Source organism: Clytia hemisphaerica, unplaced genomic scaffold (genome assembly GCF_902728285.1).
Source record: "Clytia hemisphaerica strain Z4C2 unplaced genomic scaffold, Clytia hemisphaerica genome assembly, whole genome shotgun sequence".
In the NCBI taxonomy this organism is placed as follows: Eukaryota; Metazoa; Cnidaria; class Hydrozoa; order Leptothecata; family Clytiidae; genus Clytia; species Clytia hemisphaerica.
The window spans coordinates 354,025-378,016 of record NW_027104529.1 but is presented as its reverse complement, the minus strand read 5'-3'; the positions used below and the strand labels follow the sequence as shown (position 1 = coordinate 378,016).

Below are 23,992 nucleotides of genomic sequence, written 5' to 3'. Positions count from 1 at the left end.
TATCGATGTGTCCACACAAATGGTCAACCAACAGTTTCAAGAACCATTTGTAGCTATCGTTGTAAGATCTCTTTCTTTATCATGTCACTTTGCAGGAGTTGCTTGATTGCTTAAAAGTACAGGGGACGCTTACTTTGGATCTATAAATACTGTTTGATTAAAATGAATTCGTGTCTCTATTTGTGTTCATTTGGACCTACCTGCCTCTTGCATCACCTTGGGTATGATAACAATCGAGTTGATCAAAATAGTACCAAAAGTATTATATTTTATAAATATTTGAATATTTTTATTCCCTTCTTTGTATTTTTGAAAAAATGACGTCACTATCTTTGTATCTCTAAAACATATCTCTTGGAGCACTTAGTGTTTTCAAAACATGTCAATCTATATTCACCGTCAGCAACCTATTGAGCATGAAAAAATATTTTTTGTGAATAGGTGTACTCACCTCATTTTGTGACAACGTCATTATTTTCATTATTTAGGTGTCACTTTGTCAATATTTAGGGTTGATGATTTGTCCTTGCACTTGTTCTGAAAACAACCATACCTTAGGCTCAAAAATTGACTTTCAAAATCAGACCCTTTCCTCACAGTGTAGAAATAGGCTACGAAAAGTACCTACCTTACTTACAGTTCATCATTCTTTTCATCAGACCTGTTCAATGAAACACCTCCCTTTCAAAAAGGTAATTTTTGAGACATACAGATGGGAAATATACCTGAGACCTTTAAAGTGAATTTTATTGAGGTCTAAAGATTTTTAAGAGAACCATTCCTTTCTATGATAAAGAAGACAGATAAAGTTAAATTTAGGACCTGGTAGTATGTCAGTAGTATACTGAAGAAGAGTTTTTCACGCAACTGGTTGGCAAGAAAATTACCCTAAGCGAAATTAAGTATAGATAATATTTACACGTCTTACCCTAGCAATTTAAAATTAGATTTTAAACAAAAAAAAACAACAACAATGGAAATCAAACAAATACCAATCAACAATGAAGATTTGCAGAGGTTTAGCAATCATTGTCATACATTTAAAGATCATCCCTTGAGTATGTTGGAACCATACCATCAAGTCTTTCCATCATTTTATATGGATCACCACAAATCATTTCAAGAAGCTGAAGTTTATGAAGATGATGTTTGGATTTGCACTTTCCCAAAATCAGGTAGAATTAATGGGTGCTTATTTTGTGTATTTACAGCTTGAATTACAAACTTATTCCATATGGCAAATAAGTTCTCTTGTGTCATTTTATCCCGACTCTCCTTTGGCATAGGTTTGGGATTGATCTTTGTAACTGAAACCTTTTTACTTCATGAGTGCATATTGAAGCCGGCATCTTAGGTATGTGAAGCTTTAAATAAGTGAAAGCAATTGCTGTCAGGTTTAACTATTACAGCAAAACTATAATTGTCTTGTTTTGAATTTAGGAAAACGATGATTTAGAGTAATAAGAAGTGTTCAATTCAAATATAAGAAAGATCAAATCATTAGTATTTCTGAAGGATTTACTATTCTTTACTTTTCCAGGAACCCGCTGGATGCAAGAAATTGTCTCTTGTCTGAGGACTGGCTTGGATTTTGAGAAAGCAAAATCAAGTCCTCTAAGCTTAAGAGTACCTTTCTTTGAGTAAATATTTTTAATTTTTTTTTATTTAGAAGTATTGGCTGAAATTCTTGGGTTGAACTAAATGGGAAATATCAAAACTGAAGATAAGATTGAAATAGATATTCAAAAGATTAACTTTCTTTGTAGTCAATAAGCATCAATGGTCACAATACATAATCTTTTTTCATTTTAGTTATTCAGCCGTCTCTGATAACGCAGAAAAGGTACTCAAAGCTTATGGTTCTTCTTGCAAAACAGGAGCTGAACTTGTTAATCATACACTTCGACCAAGGACCATAAAAACCCATCTCAGCTATGAAATGTTGCCTCCAAAGATTCATGAAAAAGGTGCCAAGGTACCAGAACTTATTTTTAGCTGATGAAGGGATTCAATTGAAATAGTTTGATTTTTTTTATGTTAAAAATTCCCTGATTTTGATTTTTTTAACCAAGGCAAATGATTTCTATTCAGATGATCAATGTAATACGAAACCCACGTGATGTTTGTGTATCATTTCTCAACCATCATGTTCTTACACAAAACTACACTGGTGATTTACAAACCATCGCAGAGATTATGTTACAGGATGTAGGACCTGTCAGTGCACCTTTTTTTACACATATCCTGAGCTACTGGAACCAACGAGAAAATCCAAATCTTCTGATTGTTCACTATGAAGAGATGCAAAAAGATATAACTGGTTTATATAAAATCTATATATAAATTTCTTTTGAATTTTTTTTTAGCGAGGTCTAATTTTAACAGTTTAGCAGGGCATATAATGTTAAAATCCAAAATCTTTACATACTCGGGTAACTTAATGCATGTCCCAAAAATGCATTAATTTTTCCGCCCCAGTTCCAGTCCCTAAACCATAACAAATTATACATTTTTGGAAGCGTATTTGGATGTAGAATATCGTATTCGGTGTAACTTAAATTCTATCTCAGCAGAATTTGAGTTTTTTTAAGAAAACGTGCTTATGACGTCATTATTTATGACGTCATAATTTTAAAAAGTTGAATATCTCAAGAACCAATACTCAAAGCTTTATGGAATTTTGACCAATGATAGAACTCATCAAGAGGAGGAGAATCCTTTTTAAAAAAATTGAAAATTTGCTGATGTCAGCATTTTATCGCAAAAATTCGAATTCTTGCAATTTCTGCTGACGTCATTAGTTTTCGGAAATACTTTCAAAACTTTTTGAAACATCTCAATGTACTTTATCCATGGTCCAAATTTCATAAAGTTTTGATTTATATTTCTCGAGATATTCAACTTTTTGTATTTATGACGTCATCAATCATGACGTCATAATCAGGTTTTCTTAAGATATCTCTAATTATACTGTGAAAGAATTTAAGTTACACCGAATACGGTATTCTACATCCAAATACGCTTCCAAAAATGTATAGTTTGTTATGGTTTAGGGACTGGAACTGGGGCGGAAAAATTAATGCAATTCTGGGACATGCATTAAGTTACCCGAGTATGTGTTTCAGGTAAGAATCCAAAATGGGTTGAATACACTTAGGAAATACCTGGAAAAGTCTTGGCAGCGGCGTCAAGTTAAAAAGTACTCTTGTGAAAATTTAAGATAACTTAGTAGATTGAAATCTTTAACCATCTTCCAGGTGTCATCAAACGAGTGGCCAAGTTTATTGGTACAGAGGAATATTCAGATGATCAAATAGCAAAACTTATAGAGCATACATCTGTGGATAAAATGAGAGCCAACCCAATGGTCAATGGGACTGGACCAATTGATGTAATTATTTTAAAAGCCATTAATTTGATAATGAGTCTGAGTAAAAGTTAAATTCTTTATGGATATTTTTAATCAAAGATTTTTGTAATCAGGGGGGTACAGCTGCAGGGTACAGACCCACAGCCAGGTGGTGGTGTCTAATTTTGAATTTCATTTATTACCAGGGGTGGGTGGGGCATTTTAAGCAAGTATCAGGTACTGATTTTGGTATTTGGTGGGTAAAATAGGTAAAAATGGTAAAATTTATCAATTTTAGCAAATCAGAAAATGATTCCATAATAAATTAGATTTCATTTTAATTTCACGATTTTGGCAAGGTGAAATAGACTGCTAGGTATTACAAGGTACTTTTCCAGAGTTATTTAGCCATATTTTCCTTGGTGACCAGCTTCCAAATAGGAGGTAGAGGTCCCTTTTTTCTTCAGAAAAAGAAAAAAGTTGGTACCTTAAACTATCTAAGATATCTATTACAAATCTTTTTGAAAATCAGGTTTATTACCCCCTGTTGCAATAATATTTCTACTAAAACAGCTATGGTATAGCTGGAGTTTGTTTTATTGAAAGAACGGGCTAATTATAGTGACATCCCTTTATTTGAATTGGATGAATAAAACGTTTTAATTATTTTTTTTAACCGTTGCTTTTTTCTTCAATTTTAGAAACTAAAGGCAGCAATGAAGAATGAGCAGAAAGGGACTTTTATCAACACTGGAAAGACAGGAGGATGGAAAAACAAACTCACTGAAGAAACTATTGAGAGGTTTAAAAAATGGGAAGAGAAATGGTTGAAAGACACTGGATTGTTGTTTGTTTACGAAGTTTGATTTTTTTAACACATAATAATGTTTTTCATCACACATAAACTTAAGCAATTTTACGAAAATCATAGTTTTTATATTTTTTTAATTTTTATAGAAATTTTAAAAAGTTGTGCTTCTATTATAAACTGGGCTTAGATTGATGTTACACTTTATTTTTTAGATTCGTAAAAACCTTTTCTCTAAAGGAGACTTTTTATTTTTTATTTACCATGCTCTGACAGATGCCTAATTATAGGGCTTTGTTTGTTAATTTTTATTATTATTATTATTATTATACAGTATACAAGTTCACAGGCCCGAGGTGGGCCTCTACGAACCGGTTTGATTACAATTCTAATTTGTTAAATATCTAAGTTTGTGTCTTTTCCACGCTTCATTAAGGTTTTGTTTAAACAAGTGAATGGAGGTCGACTCGACGACAAATCGTGGCAATGCATTCCATGTAGGGATTGTTCTATAGTAGAATGACTTTGTTTGCGCTCCTCGAAGACCATCAGCAGCAAAGTTTGGAACGAATTCGTGATCGTGAAATCTGGCTGGACGAGTTCTTTTAACTAGCTTGTCCCGAGTTGTTTTTGGATCATAAAAATGGATATGCTTATACATTTGGACCATATCGCAGAAAAGTCTTCTAAACTCAAGAGATGGAAGCTTGAGTCTTTGTAAACGCTCCTCATAGTGGAGATTACGATACTGCGGAATCAGTCTTGTTGCCCGTCTTTGGACCCCTTCAATCAGATTAACGCTGCGGCGTAATTTCGGCTGCCATACTGATTGTGCATATTCTAGATGCGGTCTGACAAAGGTCGTATACAATGTGCAAAATGCCGAAGGACTCAGGTCACTGAAGCTTCTTTGGATGACTCCTAAGATAGAATTCGCTTTATTGACTTGTCTAGAGATATGTTCCTCAAAAGATAATTCAGAAATTTTATATATCCTCAAAATATTGATTTTTGTTAAAGTTCATCACCTATACAGTGTGTCCCATAAAAGCAGATAAATTTAATTATAAATTAAGATCCTCATAAGTTATTCCAAACTGTATAATTCATATAATTCGTATTTCAGTCTCAAAAACCTGAATATTGATTGAACAGAGAATTGTAATCTTATTTCAATTATTCTAAGCCATTTTTTCAGGACACACTGTATAACTGAGTGCAAGACTCGTTTAGGTTTTCATGTAATATTAACATATTTTCAGTTGTCCTTTAACAATTTCATTTTGTTTGACCAGAAATTGTATGATTTTGCATTACAGCAATTGAATTAACAAGGGAAATCTTAGTACTTGGATTATATATACAAGATCCGCGAAACTTATTCATTATGAGCATCATCCACAACTTGACTTTTCAGATTTTAAACAAAAACTTAAAAAATAGATAAATAAATAAAATAAAGCTTCAAGATGGATAGTGAAATGGCAAAGAAGACATTTGAGCTGCAAAACAATATTGAGACTGTCAATACAGTGGATGAGATTTATAAATATATAGTCAAGAAAAACAGCAAGAAATACTATCAAGAAAACCATAGACTAAAGAGTATGTTATCTGATTATTTCCTTTTTACTCCTTCAAATGTTTTGGCACAATATATCTGTGGAAACATCAGGTTTTGCTCATTGTCTATATTTGATCAGCCATCTCATATTCCTTCTTTGTAGTCCGCATTACTTCAAGAATATCAAAGTATCAGCTCTTGCATTACTGAAGATGGTAAGCTCTTGACTTTTAAATTGACATTGGGATCTCCCTGTATTTCCTCCAATGGTTCCAACACATTTGGATCAATCTTCATCCTAATTATCCTGATTGTTCCCACAATCTCTTGATAAGTATAGTACACCATATGAACAATCCTGAAGATATACTTTTCTTGAAAAATATACATTTGTATCCAGATTTTCTGTGAAAACTAAGTTACAGCAGCTAATACGATGGCAAATTTACCCCCCCCCCCACTGCACCTATAATTTCTATAAGCCTTGTTTTCGTAGAGAAGTTGATATGTTCCATTCAACCATATTGTTTTCATAATCATTCATTTACCAGGTGATGCATGCTTTTAAAATTCACGAGAGTGTCAGATATTTGCCACCGATTATGAAGAGCGTTTGACTAACATCATCACAAGCCCCCCCCCCATGAGCCATCTACTTTTTATTGTTCTTCAGTTTTTCTTTGGGTAGGTTGGACGTTTAGAAAATGCGATTGGTTGGTACCATTCACATCCTGGATACGGATGCTGGCTTTCTGGTATCGACGTGTCCACACAAATGGTCAACCTACAGTTTCAAGAACAATTTGTAGCTATCGTTGTAAGATCTCTTTCTTTATCATGTCACTTTGCAGGAGTTGCTTGATTGCTTAAAAGTACAGGGGACGCTTACTTTGTATCTATAAATACTGTTTTGATTAAAATGAATTCCTCCAATTCGTGTCTTTATCTATTTGTGTTATTTTGGACCTACCTCCTGCATCACCTTCGGTATGATAACAAGAGTTGATCAAAATAGTACCAAAAGTATCATATTCCCTTTTTGGTATTTTTGAAAAAAATGACGTCACTGTCTTTGTATCTCTAAAACATATCTCTTGGAGCACTTAGGGTTTTCAAAACATGTCAAATTATATTCACCGTCAGCAACCTATTGAGCATGAAAAAATATTTTGTTGTAAATAGGTGTACTCACCTCATTTTGTGACAACGTCATTATTTTCATAATTTAGCTGTCACTTTGTCAATATTTAGGGTTGATGATTTGTCCTTGCACTTGTTCTGAAAACAACCATACCTTAGGCTCAAAAATTTACTTTCAAAATCAGACCCTTGCCTCACAGTGTAGAAATAGGCTACGAAATTTAACACCCTTACAATGCAGAAACGGACAAAAAGTACCCCTTTACTTACAGTGCATCATTCTTTTCATCAGACCTGTTCAATGAAACACCTCCCTTTCAATTAAGGGTAATTTTTGAGACATACAGATGGGAAATATACCTGAGATCTTTAAAGTGAATTTTATTGAGGTCTAAAGATTTTTAAGAGAACCATTCCTTTCTATGATAAAGAAGAAAGAAAAAGTTCAATTTAGGACCTGGTAGTATGTCAGTAGTATACTGAAGAAGATTTTTTCACTCAACTGGTTCGCAAGAAAATTACCCTAAACGAAATTAAGTATAGATGATATTTACACGTCTTACTCTGCCAACCATTCTTATATAACAATTTGAAATTAGATTAAGAAAACAAAAAACAATGGAAATTAAACAAATACCAATCAACAATGAAGATTTGGAGAAGTTTAGCAGCCATTGTCATACATATAAAGATCATCCCTTGAGTATGTTGGAACCATACCATCAAGTCTTTCCACCATTTTATATGGATCACCACAAATCATTTCAAGAAGCTGAAGTTTATGAAGATGATGTTTTGATTTGCACTTTCCCAAAATCAGGTAGAATTTAATGGGTGCTTTTTTTGTGTATTCACAGCTTGAATTACAAACTTTTTCCATATGGCAAATAATGTACCCTTGTGTCAGTTTAACCCGAATCTCCTTTGACATAGGTTTGAGATTGATCTTTTTAAATGAAACTTTTTGGACCTACCTAAGGTAGTCCTTTATATTAACTCTTGTCCGTTCGTTCGTTCGTTCGTTCGTTCGTTCGTTCGTTCGTTCGTCTGTTGCCAGCTTTTCTCGGGATTGGCTCATTAGTTTTTTCTAATTTTTTGCACAATGATGCAAAATGGCAATGCCCAAAATGTGACGGAGTCCGATTTTCGAAAAAAAAAAATTTCCGGCCGAAAATGGCGGAAATATGCCGGAAAAACTGTTTTTTCGGTATTTTCTCGAGATTTCATCATTAGTTTTTTCTGATTTTTTGCTCAAAGATGCGTATTCCGGCCGAAAATGCCGGAAATATGCCGGAAATCGCCGTTTTTCTGGATTTTCATTGGACTTTTCCATATAATTGGTTGTTTTTTCATTCTAGAAGATTATCAATAGCAATGCCCACAATCAAGCATGTTTCAATTTTCAATAAAATTGATTTTTGAAGCCGGAACTATTTTAAAAATCGCCGGAACCTTTTTTCGCCGGAAAGACAGTATTTCTCGAATTTCTCGAGCTGTACTTTATATATTTTTTATGAAATTTTCACACTGATGCAATATGACAATACCTAAAATGTGACGGAGCCCGATTTTCAAAAAACATTTTTTTCCGGCCGAAAATGCCGGAAATATGCCGGAAAACCGGTTTTTTAACTTTTTCTCGAATTTTCATTTTTAGTTTTTTCTGATTTTTTGCAGAAAGATGCGTATTAGCAATGCTCAAAAAATGGCCGAGTTCGATTTTTGAGAAAAACGTTTTTCCGGTTGCTGGAAATCGCCGTTTTTGCAGATTTTCATTGGATTTTTTCCTTGTATTTCTATGTTTTTCAAACAAAAACATTATTGATAACAATGCTCACCATCAAGCATGATTCAATTGTCAATAAAACTGATTTTTGCGACCAGAACTTCCTATTTATTTTTTCCCTACAACCCTTCTCTCTCCCCCCATCAACAATCAATGATGAATTTATTGTGTTGTGTATTTTCGCTAAATGCTATATTTTCTGACTGATTTTTTTCATTTTTCTTTTCGCATTGCTAACTAACTTTCATCATCAGGTAGGTCCATTCAGCATGTTGCTTGTTTTTCTTTACGAGTGCATATTGAAGCAGCCGGCATCCTAGGTATGTGAAGCTTTAAATAAGTGAAACCAATTACTGTCCGGTTAACTACTATTACAGCAAAACTATAATTGTTTAAAGTTTTTATAGATGTTTTGAATTTAGGAAAAGGATGATTTAGAGTAATAAGAAGTGTTCAATTCCAATATAACAAAGATCAAATCATTAGTATTTCTGAAGGATTTACTATTCTTTACTTTTCCAGGAACCCGTTGGATGCAAGAAATTGTCTCTTGTCTGAGGAATGGCTTGGATTTTGAAAAAGCAAAATCAAGTCCTCTAGGCTTAAGAGTACCTTTCTTTGAGTAAATATTTTTAATTTTTTTTTATTTAGAAGTATTGGCTGAAATTCTTGGGTTGAACTAAATGGGAAATATCAAAACTGAAGATAAGATTGAAATAGATATTCAAAAGATTAACTTTCTTTGTAGTCAATAAGCATCAATGGTCACAATACATAATCTTTTCTCATTTTAGTTTTTCAGCCGTCTCTTATAACGCAGAAAAGATACTCAAAGGTTATGGTTCTTCTTGCAAAACTGGAGCTGAACTTGTTAATCATACACTTCGACCAAGGACCATAAAAACCCATCTCAGCTATGAAATGTTGCCTCCAAAGATTCATGAAAAAGGTACCAAGGTACCAGAACTTGTTTTTAGCTGATATACGGTTTCAATTGAAACAGTTTGATTTTTTTAATGTTAAAAATTCCCTGATTTTAATTTTTTTTAACCAATGCAAATGATTTCTATTCAGATGATCAATGTAATACGAAACCCACGTGATGTTTGTGTATCATTTCTCAACCATCATGTTCTTACACAAAACTACACTGGTGATTTACAAACCATTGCAGAGATTATGTTACAGGATGTAGGACCTATCAGTGCACCTTTCTTTACACATATCCTGAGCTACTGGAACCAACGAGAAAATCCAAATCTTTTGATTGTTCACTATGAAGAGATGCAGAAAGATATAACTGGTTTATATAAAATTTATATATAAATTTCTTTTGAATTTGTTTTTAATGAGGTCTAATTTTAACAGTTGAGCAGGGCATATAATGTTAAATTCGTTACATAGGTGTTTCAGGTAAGAATCCAGAATGGGTTCAATACACTTATTACCCTTAGCGGAAATACCTGGAAAAGTCTTGGCGTCAAATTAAAAAGTACTTTTGTGAAAATTTAAGACAACTTAGTAGATTGAAATCTTTAACCATTTTCCAGGTGTCATCAAACGAGTGGCCAAGTTTATTGGTACAGAGGAATATTCAGATGATCAAATAGCAAAACTTGTAGAGCATACATCTGTGGATAAAATGAGAGCCAATCCAATGGTCAATGTGACTGGACCAATTGATGTAATTATTTTTAAACCCATCAATTTGATAATGAGTCTGAGTAAAAGTTAAATTCTTTATGGATATTTTTAATCAAAGATTTTTGTAATCAGGGGGGGGTACAGCTGCAGGGTACAGACCCACAGCCAGGTGGTAGTGTCTTATTTTGAATTTCATTTATTACCAGGTTCTATATTTGGGGTGGGTGGGCCATTTCAACTCATTTCAAGTATCTGGTACTGATTTTGGTATTTGGTGGGTAAAATGGGTAAAAATGGTTAAAATTTATCTGTTTTGGCAAATCCGAAAAAAATTCCGTAAAAATTAGATTTCATTTTAATTTCACGATTTTGGTGAGGTGAAATTGACTGCTAGGTATTACAAGGTACTTTTGCAGAGTTATTTAGCCATATTTTCCTTGGTGACCAGCTTCCAAATAGGAGACGGAGGTCCTTTTTTTCTTCAAAAAAAGTTGGTACCTTAAACTATCTAAGATATCTAATACAAATCTTTTTGAAATCAGGTTTATTACCCCCTGTTGCAATAATTATTCTAGTAAAACAGCTATGGTATAGCTGGAGTTTGTTTTATTGAAAGAACGGGCTAATTATAGTGACATCCCTTTATTTGAATTGGATGAATAAAACGTTTTAATTATTTTTTTTGACCGTTGCTTCTTTCTTCAATTTTAGAAACTAAAGGCAGCAATGAAGAATGAGCAGAAAGGGACTTTTATCAACACTGGAAAGACAGGAGGATGGAAAAACAAACTCACTGAAGAAACTATCGAGAGGTTTAAAAAATGGGAAGAGAAATGGTTAAAAGACACTGGATTGTTGTTTGTTTACGAAGTTTGATTTTTTTAACACAATAATTTTTTTCATCGCACATAAGTTTTAGCAATTTTACGAAAAACATAGTTTTTATTTTTTTTTAATTTTTATAGAAATTTTAAAAAGTTGGGCTTCTATTATAAACTGGGCTTAGATTGATGTTACACTTTATTTTTTAGATTTGTAAAAACGTTTCCTCTAAAGGAGACTTTTTATTTTACCATGCTGTGACAGGTGCCTAATTATGGGGCTTTGTTTGTTAATTTTTATATATCCCCCAAAATATTGATTTCTATTAAAGTTCATCACCTATACAGTGTGTCCCAAAAAAGCAGATAAATTTAATTATAAATTAAGATCCTCATATTAAGTTATCCCAAACTGTATAATTCATATAATTCGTATTTCAGTCTCAAAAACCTGAATATTGATTGAACAGACAATTGTAATCTTATTTCAATTATTCTAAGCCCTTTTTTCAGGACACACTGTATAACTGAGTGCAAGACTCGTTTAGGTTTTCATGTAATATTAACATATTTTCAGTTGTCCTTTAACAATTTCATTTTGTTTGACCAGAAATTGTATGATTTTGCATTACAGCAATTGAATTAACAAGGGAAATCTTAGTACTTGGATTATATATACAAGATCCGCGAAACTTATTCATTATGAGCATCATCCACAACTTGACTTTTCAGATTTTAAACAAAAAAATTAAAAAATAGATAAATAAATAAAATAAAGCTTCAAGATGGATAGTGAAATGGCAAAGAAGACATTTGAGCTGCAAAACAATATTGAGACTGTCAATACAGTGGATGAGATTTATAAATATATAGTCAAGAAAAACAGCAAGAAATACTATCAAGAAAACCATAGACTAAAGAGTATGTTATCTGATTATTTCCTTTTTACTCCTTCAAATGTTTTGGCACAATATATCTGTGGAAACATCAGGTTTTGCTCATTGTCGATATTTGATCAGCCATCTCATATTCCTTCTTTGTAGTCCGCATTACTTCAAGAATATCAAAGTATCAGCTCTTGCATTACTGAAGATGGTAAGCTCTTGACTTTTAAATTGACATTGGGATCTCCCTGTATTTCCTCCAATGGTTCCAACACATTTGGATCAATCTTCATCCTAATTATCCTAATTGTTCCCACAATCTCTTGATAAGTATAGTACACCATATGAACAATCCTGAAGATATACTTTTCTTTAAAAATATACATTTATATCCAGATTTTCTGTGAAAACTAAGTTACAGCAGCTAATACGATGGCAAATTTTACCCCCACTGCACCTATAATTTCTATAAGCCTTGTTTTCGTAGAAAAGCTGATATGGTCCATTTAACCATATTGTTTTCATAATCATTCATTATCACCAGGTAATGCATACACGATCAGGGGGGACACTGGAAGTCATGGGTTTGATGTAGGGTAAAGTTGACGGAGACACCATGATCGTAATGGATGCCTGTGCATTACCCGTTGAAGGGACTGAGACGAGAGTCAATGCACAAGCTGCTGCTTATGAATACATGACACAATATATCGATTCTTCAAAATCTGTAAGTTTCATGCTTACAGAAATTATTGTTAAAAAGGAAAATGAGCTATCAATGAAGTATTTGACACAGATGTAAAGTAGTCTGAATTACATTCATAAATTTAATATTTTCAAAGGCTATGTTTGACCTTCATGCATTTAAAAATCATGAGTGTCAGATATTTGCCACCGAATATGAAGAACGTTTGACTAACATCATCATAAGCCCCCCCCCCCATGAGCAATCTATTTGCTTTTGTTTATCGGTTTTTCTTTCGGTAGGTTGGACGTTTAGAAAATGCGATCGGTTGGTACCATTCACATCCTGGGTACGGATGCTGGTTTTCCTGTATCCATGGCTTAGCAGCAGGTTTTAGGTGCCCCCCTAAGAATTCAGGTGACCCCTAAGATTTAGGTAACCCCTGGTTGCCAAATATTTTAGGTGACCCCTAAGCCAATGACATGTCTATTTTTTTTCGAAAATCCTTTTCAAACAAATACAACAATTAGTTTAGTTTATTGCTAAATAGAATAAAATGCCCTAAGAAATAAGAGATTAGCTAACTACTGAAGGTTCATGCTAGATTATCAAGGTTTTGTAAGTCAGGGTGCAGATCCCTAGCCAGACAGATTTTTTATCTAAGTAAATGCAACAGGATTAAAGAATTTTTACAGATCAGTGCCGTAGGAAGTATTTTCATATTAAGGGGGCTGAAGTTTAGTGACACCGCGAGGGCCAACCATGGTTTGGGCCGAGGGTGAAAATTTTGAACATTTGAGCTCTAGATTGCTTGAAAATGCACTCAAAACATGCACTTATAAGACAATTATGACAAATTAAAAAAGAAATACTTTGCATTTTGCAAAATAACCATTTAAAAATTATTGGGGGCATAGCCAGTTGCTACGGCACTGCAGATAATTATATTAGATACCAAATTGTCAGTTTTTGAGCATTGCTTAGATTAAAATATAAGATGAGAAAGTGCCAACCTATATGTTCTGGTAGGCTGCTTATAATTCAATCACCAAACATAGAATCTAGCCCCCAGGTCCATCTGAAAAAATTAGGTGACCCCTAACATGGTTAGTCCCCCCTAGCCACAGTAAAAAATCAGGTACCAATTACTGCTCGACCTTTTAGCCCCCCCCTCAGGCCAGGGGGGGTTCCAGCCATTGTTCGATGTGTCCACACAAATGGTCAACCAACAGTTTCAAGAACCATTTGTAGCTATCGTTGTAAGATCTCTTTCTTTATCATGTCACTTTGCAGGGGTTTCTTGATTGCTTAAAAGTATAGGGGACGCTTACTTTGGATCTATAAATACTGTCTTTATCTATTTGTGTTCTTTTGGACCTACCTCTTGCATCACCTTGGGTATGATAACAATCGAGTTGATCAAAATAGTACCAAAAGTATTATATTTTATAAATATTTGAATATTTTTATTCCCTTCTTTGTATTTTTGAAAAAATGACTTCACTGTCTTTGTATCTCTAAAACATATCTCTTGGAGCACTTAGTGTTTTCAAAACATGTCAATCTATATTCACCGTCAGCAACCTATTGAGCATGAAAAAATATTTTTGTAAATAGGTGTACTCACCTCATTTTGTGACAACGTCATTATTTTCATAATTTAGGTGTCATTTTGTCAATATTTAGGGTTGATGATTTGTTCTTGCGCTTCTTCTGAAAACAACCATACCTTAGGCTCAAAAATTGACTTTCAAAATCAGACCCTTGCCTCACAGTGTAGAAATAGGCTACGATATTTAACCCCCTTACAATGCAGTAACGGACAAAAAGTACCCCCTTACTTACAGTGCATCATTCTTTTCATCAGACCTGTTCAATGAAACACCTCCCTTTCAAAAGGGTAGTTTTTGAGACATACAGATGGGAAATATACCTGATATACACATGTTAAATGAATAATTTAGTTAATTTCCTTCCTTACAAAAGAAGAATTCACTTCATTTGAAAATTTTCAAAGGAACAAGGTAATTTGCTACCCTTACAGTGCATGTACAGCTAAAAACGTACCCTTAGAGTGCAGCACTGGTCAAAACATACCCTTACGATGCACTAGCTGAACCTTAAAAAACCGACCCTTAAGTGCCACATCTTTCCTATCTACAGGGTACGTCACGAAAATGTTTCTTTCTTTAAAGTGAATTTTATTGAGGTCTAAAGATTTTTAAGAGAACCATTCCTTTCTATGATAAAGAAGACAGATAAAGTTAAATTTAGGACCTGGTAGTATGTCAGTAGTATACTGAAGAAGAGTTTTTCACTCAACTGGTTGGCAAGAAAATTACCTTAAGCGAAATTAAGTATAAATGATATTTACACGTCTTTGTCAACCATTCTTATATAACAATTTGAAATTATTAGATTTAAACAAAAAAAAAAAACAATGGAAATTAAACAAATACCAATCAACAATGAAGATTTGCAGAGGTTTAGCAATCATTGTCATACATTTAAAGATCATCCCTTGAGTATGTTGGAACCATACCATCAAGTCTTTCCATCATTTTATATGGATCACCACAAATCATTTCAAGAAGCTGAAGTTTATGAAGATGATGTTTGGATTTGCACTTTCCCAAAATCAGGTAGAACTAATGGGTGCTTATTTTGTGTATTTACAGCTTGAATTACAAGCTTTTTCCATATGGCAAATAATGTTCTCTTGTGTCAGTTTAACCCGACTCTCCTTTTACAAAGGTTTTTGATTCATCTTTGTAAATGAAACCTTTTTACTTCATGAGTGTATATCGAAGCCGACATCCTAGGTATGTGAAGCTTTGAATAAGTGAAACCGATTACTGTCAGGTTCTACTATTACAGCAAAATTATAATCGTCTAAAGTTTTTGTAGATGTTTTGAATTTAGGAAAACGATGATATAGAGGAATAAAAAGTGTTGAATTCTAATATAAGAAAGATCAAGTATTTCTAAAGGATATACTATTCTTTACTTTTCCAGGAACCCGCTGGATGCAAGAAATCGTCTCTTGTCTGAGGAATGGCATAGATTTTGAGAAAGCAAAATCAATTCCTCTAGACTTTAGAGTACCTTTCTTTGAGTAATGTTTTTTTTATTTATTAAAAGTATTGGCTGAAATTCTTGGGTTGAACTAAATGGGAAATATCAAAACTGAAGATAAGATTGAAACAGAAAAGATTAACAGAATGATAATCACTATCAACTCAACTTTCTTTACTCAATAAAAATCAATGGTCTAAAATACATAATCTTTTCTCATTTTAGTTTATCAGTCGTCTTTAATAACGCAGAAAAGGTACTCAAAATTAGGGGTTCTTCTTGCAAAACAGGAGCTGAACTTGTTAATCATACACTTCGACCAAGGACAATAAAAACCCACCTCAGCTATGAAATGTTGCCTCCAAAGATCCATGAAAAAGGTGCCAAGGTACCAGAACTTATTTTTAGCTGATAAAGGGATTTGATTGAAATAGTTGGATTTTTTTATGTTAAAAATTCTCTGATTTTGATTTTTTTTAACCAATGCAAATGATTTCTATTCAGATGATCAATGTAATACGAAACCCACGTGATGTTTGTGTATCATTTCTCAACCATCATGTTCTGACAGAAAACTACACTGGTGATTTACAAACCATCGCAGAGATTATGTTACAGGATGTAGGACCTATCTATGCACCTTTCTTTACACATATCCTGAGCTACTGGAACCAACGAGAAAATCCAAATCTTCTAATTGTTCACTATGAAGAGATGCAAAAGGATATAACTGGTGGAAATTTCTTTTGAATTTGTTTTTAGCGAGGTCTAATTTTAACAGTTGAGCAGGGCATATAATGTTAAAATCGTTGTATAGGTGTTTCAGGTAAGAATCCAAAATGGGTTGAATACACTTAGGAAATACCTGGAAAAGTCTTGGCAACGGCGTCAAATTAAAAAGTACTCTTGTGAAAATTTAAGATAGCTTAGTAGATTGAAATCTTTTACCATCTTCCAGGTGTCATCAAGCGAGTGGCCAAGTTTATTGGTACAGAGGAATATTCAGATGATCAAATAGCAAAACTTGTAGAGCATACATCTGTGGATAAAATGAGAGCCAACCCAATGGTCAATCAGACTGGATCACTTGATGTAATTATTTTTAACCCCATCAATTAGATAATGAGTCTGAGTAAAAGTTAAATTCTTTATGGATATTTTTAATCAACTATCCTTTTAAGACTTAAGAATCAGGGGGGGGCCCAGTCGCAGGGTACAGACCCACAGCCAGGTGATGGTGTCTAATTTTGAATTTCATTTATTACCAGGTTCTATATTTGGGGTGGGTGGGCCATTTCAACTCATTTCAAGCAAATATCTGGTACTGATTTTTGTATTTGGTGGGTAAAATAGGTAAAAATGGTAAAAATTTATCAATTTTGGCAAATCAGAAAATGATTCAATAAAAATTAGATTTCATTTTAATTTCCAGATTTTGAGTTCTCCCACATTTTGGTGTGGTGAAATTGACTGCTAGGTATTACAAGGTACTTTTCCAGAGTTAATTAGCCGTTTTCCTTGGTGACCAGCTTCCAAATAGGGGGCGGAGGTCCTTTTTTCTCAAAAAAAAGTTGGTACCTTAAACTAAAAAGGGGGTGGTGGTATCTAAGACAAATCTTTCTGAAAATCAGGGATAATACCCTGTGGCTAGTAAAACAGCTATGGTATAGCTGGAGTTTGTTTTATTGAAAGAACGGGCTAATTATAGTGACATCCCTTTATTTGAATTGGATGAATAAAACGTTTTAATTGTTGTTTTTTACCGTTGCTTCTTTCTTCAATTTTAGAAACTAAAGGCATCAATGAAGAATGAGCAAAAAGGAAGTTTTATCAACACTGGGAAAACAGGAGGATGGAAAAACAAACTCACTGAAGAAACTATTGAGAGGTTTAAAAAATGGGAAGAGAAATGGTTGAAAGACACTGGATTGTTGTTTGCTTACGAAGTTTAATTTTTTTAATAACACATAAATTTTAGCAATTTTACGAAAAACATAGTTTTTATATTTTTTTAATTTTTATAGAAATTTTAAAAAGTGGGGCTTCTATTATAAATTGGTGTTGGATTGATGTTACACTTTAATTTTTAGATTTGTAAAAACCTTTCCTCTAAAGGAGACTTTTTATTTTACCATGCTCTGACAGGTGCCTAATTATGGGGCTTTGTTTGTTAATTTTTATATATCCCCCAAAATATTAATTTTTATTAAAGTTCATCATCTATACAGTGTGTCCCAAAAAAGCAGATCAATTTTAATGAAAAATGAGCAAAAAGGAAGCTTTAGGAGGATGGAAAAACAAATTTCTGAAGAAACTATTGAGAGGTTTAAAAAATGGGAAGGGAAATGGTTGAAAGACACTGGATTGTTGTTTGCTTACAAAGTTTAATTTTTTTATCACTCATTAATTTTTTTATCATACATAAATTAGCAATTTTACAAAGATCATAGTTTCATATTTTTTTTAATTTTATAAAAATTTTAAACAGTGAGGCTTCTATTATAAGTTGGTCTTGGATTGATGTTACACTTTGTTTACAGATTTTAAACAAAAAAAACAACAACAATGGAAATCAAACAAATACCAATCAACAATGAAGATTTGCAGAAGTTTAGCAACCATTGTCATACATTTAAAGATCACCCCTTGAGTATGTTGGAACCATACCATCAAGTCTTTCCATCATTTTATATGGATCACCACAAATCATTTCAAGAAGCTGAAGTTTATGAAGATGATGTTTGGATTTGCACTTTCCCAAAATCAGGTGGAATTAATGGGTGTTTATTTTGTGTATTTACAGCTTGAATTACAAACTTTTCCCATATGAAAAATAATGTACCCTTTTATCAGTTTAACCCGACTCTCCTTTGACATGTTTGGGATTGGTCTTTGTAAATGAAACCTTTTTACTTCATGAGTGCATATTGAAGCCGGCATCCTAATTATATGAAGCTTTAAATAAGTGAAACCAATTACTGTCAGGTTCTACTGTTACAGCAAAACTATAATTGTCTAAAGTTTTTGTAGATGTTTTGAATTTTTGAAAATGATGATTTAGAGGAACAAAATATGTTCAATTCCGAATTCCAATATAAGAACGATCAAACCATTACTATTTCTAAAGGATTTACTATTCTTTACTTTCCCAGGAACCCGCTGGATGCAAGAAATTGTCTCTTGTCTGAGGAATGGCATGGATTTTGTGAAAGCAAAATCAAGTCCTCTAGGCTTAAGAGTACCTTTCTTTGAGTAAATATGTTTTTTTGGACCTACCCCGGTGGAGGTCCTATAAATTAACCTTTGTCCGTCTGTCCGTCCGTTAGTTACCAGCTTTTCTCGAGATTGGCTCATTAGTTTTTTCTGATTTTTTGCACAATGATGCAAAATGGCAATGCCCAAAATGTGACGGAGCCCGATTTTCGAAAAAAAAATTTTTGGGCCAAATTTGGGCCAAAAAACGGCTAAAAAACGGGTTTTTTGGACTTTGTGAAAAATTGGATCATTAATTTTTTCTGATTTTTTGCACGAAAGTAGGGTACCATCATAGGTATAAGATGGCTCAAGCAGATTTTTGAAAAAAAATTTTGTTGGCTCAAAAAACGCATGTTTATCTATAAGAATCACTATTAATAAGCATACATCGATGTTCTTAGTTAAATTACTCAATTTTTTTATGAGATAGATGTTTTTTCTGCTCATGAGGACTTACTTTTGAAGAATATGTGTGTTTAGACAGGAAATTTGGGTTGCTTGGCGGGTTTTTATAGAAAAACTGGCCAAATTCGATATTTTTTTATAAGCACATTATAAATTACTTAGGTATGGGCTTTTCTCGAGATTGGCTCTTTCAATCTTTATGATTTTTTACACAAAGATGCATAACTATAAACCCTTGAATGTGACAGAACCTGATTTTCGAAAAAAAATGTTTTTGGGCAAATTTTGGGCCAAAAAACGGCTAAAAAACGGGTTTTTTGGACTATGTGAAAAATTGGATCATTAATTTTTTCTAATTTTTTGCTTAAAAGTAGGGTACCATCATAGGTTAAAGATGGCTAAAGCAGATTTTTGCAAAAAAATTTTGTTGGCTCAAAAAACGCATGTTTATCTATAAGAATCACTTTTAATAAGCATACATCAATGTTCTTAGTCAAATTACTCAATTTTTTTATGAGATAGAGGTTTTTTTTGCTCACGAGTGTTTAGACAGGAAATTTTGGTTGTTTTGCGTGTTTTTATAGAAAAACTGGCCAAATTCGATATTTTTTTATAAGCACATTATCAATTACTTAGGTATTAGATTGATTGACTGACTCTTTCATTTTTTACGATTTTTTGCACAAAGATGCATAACTATAAATCCTCGAATGTGAGGGAGCCTGATTTTTGGAGAAAAAAATTTCGGGGTAAATTTCAGCTTAAAAAACGGCCATAAAAGGGTTTTTTGGACTTAGTGAAATATTGGACCATTGTTTTTTTCTGATTTTTTGTATGAAAGTAGATAAAAGATGGCTCAAGCAGACTTTTGTAAAAAATGAATTTTTCAGCTCAAAAAAAGCATCTTTATCAATAAGAATCACTATTAATAAACATACATCAATGTTCTTAGCCAAGTTACTCAATTTTTTGGAGATGTTTTTTTGCTCACGAAGTCTTGAATATGAAAGAACATTTCAAGAGCATGAAATTTTGGTTTCTAAACGTTTTTTTTATAAGAAACAAACAACTAATTTTAATAGATCGTCACTATTTGTGTTCTGAATGATTGTTTAATGGTCACGTCACGTAGATATCAATTATAAACGTGTTAAATGCATAATCCAGGTAGGTCCATCAAAGTATCACTTGTTATATTTAGAAGTATAGGCTGAAATTCTTGGGCTGAACTAAATGGGAAATATCAAAACTGAAGATAACAGAATGACATCAATGGTCTAAAATACATAATCTTTTCTCATTTTAGTTATTCAGCCGTCACTAATAACGCAGAAAAGGTACTCAAAGCTACGGGCTCTTCTTACAAAACAGGAGCTGAACTTGTTAATCATACACTTCGACCAAGGACAATAAAAACCCATCTCAGCTATGAAATGTTGCCTCCAAAGATTCATGAAAAAGGTGCCAAGGTACCAGAAATTGTTTTTTACTGATAAAGGGATTCAATTGAAATAGTTTGATTTTTTTTATGTTAAAAATTCTCTGATTTTGATTTTTTTAACCAATGCAATGATTTCTATTCAAGATGATCAATGTAATACGAAACCCACGTGATGTTTGTGTATCATTTCTCAACCATCATGTTCTGACAGAAAACTACACTGGTGATTTACAAACCATCGCAGAGATTATGCTACAGGATATAGGACCTGTCAGTGCACCCTTCTTTACACATATCCTGAGCTACTGGAACCAACGGGAAAATCCAAATCTTTTGATTGTTCACTATGAAGAGATGCAAAAGGATGTAACTGGTGAAAATTTCTTTTGAATTTGTTGGACCTACCTCCGGGTGCCCCGATGGAGGTCCTATGAATTAACCTCTGTCTGTTCGTCCGTCCGTCCGTCCGTCCGTTCGTCTGTTACCAGCTTTTCTCGAGATTGGCTCGTTAGTTTTCTCTGATTTTTTGCACAAAGATGCAAAATGGCAATGGCCAAAATGTGACGGAGCCCGATTTTTGAAAAAAAATCATTTCCGGCCGTGAATGCCGGAAATATGCCGGAAAAACCGGTTTTTTTGGCATTTTCTCAAGATTTCATCATTAGTTTTTTCTGATTTTTTGCTCAAAGATGCGTATTAACAATGCCCAAAACATGGCCGAGTCCGATCTTTGAGAAAAAATCTTTTCCGGTCTAAAATGCCGGAAATATGCCGGAAATCGCCGTTTTTGCAGATTTTCATCGGACTTTTTCCTTATATTTCGTTGTTTTTTCACACAAAAACATTATTAATAGCAATGTCCACGATCAAGCATGATTCAATTGTCAATAAAACTGATTTTTGAAGCCGGAACTTTCTATAAATCGCCGGAAAAATGGTATTTCTTGAATTTCTTGAGCTGTATTTTATATTTTTTCATGAAATTTTGCATACTGATGCAAAATATCAATACCTAAATTGTGACGAAGCCCGATTTTTGAAAAAAATTTTTCCGGCGGAAAATGCCTGAAATATGCCGGAAATCGCCGTTTTTCTAGATTTTCATTGGACTTTTTCCTCAAAATTGGTTGTTTTTTCATTCAAAAACATTGCTATTAGCAATGCCCACCATCAAGCATGTTTTAAATTTCAATAAAATTGATTTTTGAAGCCTGAACTATTTTAAAAGACGCCGGAACAACCTATTTTCGCCGGAAAGACAGTATTTCTTGAATTTCTTGAGCTGTACTTTATATTTTTTTATGAAATTTTGCACACTGACGCAATATCACAATACCTAAAATGTGACGGAGCCCGATTTTTGAAAAAAATGTTTTTACGGCCGAAAATGCCGGAAATATGCCGGAAAAACCGGTTTTTTGACATTTTCTCAATTTTTTTGAAGAAAGATGCGTATTCGCAATGCTTAAAACATGGCGGAGTTCGATTTTAGAGAAAAAATTTTTTCCGGTTGAAAATTCCGGAGATCGCCGTTTTTGCAGATTGGATTTTTTCCTTATATATCTATGTTTTTCACACAAAAACATTATTGATAACAATGCTCACCATCAAGCATGATTCAATTGTCAATAAAACTGATATTTGCGACCAGAACTTTCTATTTATTTTTTCCCTACAACCCTTCCCTCTCCCCCTACCATCAATCAATGATGAATTTCTTGCGTTATGCATTTTCGCTAAACGTTATGTTTTCTGACTGATTTTTTTTCGTTTTTCTCCTTGCATTGCTATCTAACTTTCATCATCAGGTAGGTCCATTCAGCATTTAGCTTGTTTTTAATGAGGTCTAATTTTAACAGTTTAGCAGGGCATATAATGTTAAAATCCAAAATCTTTACATAGGTGTTTCAAGTAAGAATCTAGAATGGGTTAAATACACTTATTACCCTTAGCGGAAATACCTGGAAAAGTCTTGGCAACGGCGTCAAGTTAAAAAGTACTTTTGTGAAAATTTAAGACAACTTAGTAGATTGAAATCTTTAACCATCTTCCAGGTGTCATCAAACGAGTGGCCAAGTTTATTGGTACAGAGGAATATTCAGATGATCAAATAGCAAAACTTGTAGAGCATACATCTGTGGATAAAATGAGAGCCAACCCAATGGTCAATGGGACTGGATCAATTGATGTAATTATTTTTAAACCATCAATTTGATAATGAGTCTGAGTAAAAGTTAAATTCTTTATGGATATTTTTAATCAATTATGCTTTTAAGATTTTTGCAATCAAGGGGGGGTACAGCTGCAGGGTACACCCACAGCCAGGTGGACTGGTAGTGTCTTATTTTGAATTTCATTTATTACCAGGGGTGGGTGGGGCATTTCAACTCATTTTAAGCAAGCATCTGGTACTGATTTTGGTATTTGGTGGGTAAAATAGGTAAAAATGGTAAAAATTTATCAATTTTTGCAAATCCGAAAAAAATTCCGTAAAAATTAGATTTCATTTTAAGTTCACGATTTTGGTGAGGTGAAATTGACTGCTAGGTATTACAGGGTACTTTTGCAGAGTTATTTAGCCATATTTTCCTTGGTGACCAGCTTCCAAATAGGAGGTAGAGGTCCCTTTTTTCTTCAAAAAAAGTTGGTACCTTAAACTATCTAAGATATCTATTACAAATCTTTTTGAAAATCAGGTTTATTACCCCCTGTTGCAATGGTTTTTCTAGTAAAACAGCTATGGTATAGCTGTAGTTTGTTTTACTGAAAGAATGGGCTAATTATAGTGACATCCCTTAATTTGAATTGGACGAATAAAACGTTTTAATTGTTTTTTTTAACCGTTGCTTCTTTCTTCAATTTTAGAAAGTAAAGGCGTCAATGAAGAATGAGCAAAAAGGAAGTTTTATCAACACTGGGAAAACAGGAGGATGGAAAAACAAACTTTGTGAAGAAACTATTGAGAAGTTTAAAAGATGGGAAGAGAAATGGTTGAAGGACACTGGATTAATGTTTACTTATGAAGTTTGATTTTTTATTTAATATCATTTATTTAATTTTTTAGTTTATAGCATTTTACAATTATTTTTTAAAAGATTTAAACTTTTTTTTGTTTCAGCATTTTTCCAAATTGGG

General features: G+C 33.3%; 4 protein-coding genes, 2 long non-coding RNA genes and 1 pseudogene across 8 annotated transcripts in view; 6 read left to right on the top strand and 1 right to left on the bottom strand.

Annotated features, from left to right (window-relative positions):
- Positions 1-23,992, bottom strand: part of LOC136822132 (uncharacterized) — a 237,764-nt gene that overhangs the window by 21,634 nt on the left and 192,138 nt on the right. The window lies entirely within an intron of this gene.
- LOC136822226 (luciferin sulfotransferase-like) lies at positions 648-11,296 on the top strand. The gene is made up of 6 exons (XM_067078470.1): positions 648-1,175; positions 1,541-1,640; positions 9,442-9,604; positions 9,722-9,950; positions 10,198-10,331; positions 11,003-11,296. Exons 1-6 carry the CDS (start codon positions 974-976, stop codon positions 11,165-11,167), a joined length of 993 nt encoding a protein of 330 aa, XP_066934571.1. The 5' UTR covers positions 648-973; the 3' UTR covers positions 11,168-11,296.
- On the top strand, positions 1,813-4,388 carry LOC136822227 (luciferin sulfotransferase-like). Its single transcript, XM_067078471.1, has 4 exons — positions 1,813-1,975; positions 2,092-2,320; positions 3,258-3,391; positions 4,051-4,388. The coding sequence occupies exons 1-4, from the start codon at positions 1,940-1,942 to the stop codon at positions 4,213-4,215; spliced, it is 564 nt and encodes a 187-aa protein (XP_066934572.1). The 5' UTR covers positions 1,813-1,939; the 3' UTR covers positions 4,216-4,388.
- Positions 5,350-6,283, top strand: LOC136822230 (uncharacterized). The gene is made up of 3 exons (XR_010848872.1): positions 5,350-5,762; positions 5,885-5,936; positions 6,273-6,283. It is a non-coding gene; the product is annotated as an uncharacterized lncRNA (long non-coding RNA).
- Positions 11,849-13,109, top strand: LOC136822184 (COP9 signalosome complex subunit 5-like; annotated as a pseudogene).
- Positions 15,100-17,898, top strand: LOC136822225 (luciferin sulfotransferase-like). 2 transcript variants are annotated; one of them, XM_067078468.1, is made up of 6 exons: positions 15,100-15,323; positions 15,697-15,796; positions 15,982-16,144; positions 16,261-16,489; positions 16,715-16,848; positions 17,544-17,898. In XM_067078468.1, the coding sequence occupies exons 1-6, from the start codon at positions 15,122-15,124 to the stop codon at positions 17,706-17,708; spliced, it is 993 nt and encodes a 330-aa protein (XP_066934569.1). In that variant the 5' UTR covers positions 15,100-15,121; the 3' UTR covers positions 17,709-17,898. The 2 variants fall into 2 exon arrangements, with proteins under 2 accessions (XP_066934569.1, XP_066934570.1); XM_067078469.1 differs by having other exon boundaries at positions 15,982-16,012; positions 17,544-17,811.
- LOC136822218 (luciferin sulfotransferase-like) lies at positions 18,295-23,974 on the top strand. 2 transcript variants are annotated; one of them, XM_067078462.1, is made up of 6 exons: positions 18,295-18,523; positions 18,909-19,008; positions 20,723-20,885; positions 21,002-21,230; positions 22,912-23,045; positions 23,723-23,974. In XM_067078462.1, exons 1-6 carry the CDS (start codon positions 18,322-18,324, stop codon positions 23,885-23,887), a joined length of 993 nt encoding a protein of 330 aa, XP_066934563.1. In that variant the 5' UTR covers positions 18,295-18,321; the 3' UTR covers positions 23,888-23,974. The 2 variants fall into 2 exon arrangements, with proteins under 2 accessions (XP_066934563.1, XP_066934564.1); XM_067078463.1 differs by having other exon boundaries at positions 18,301-18,523; positions 20,723-20,753.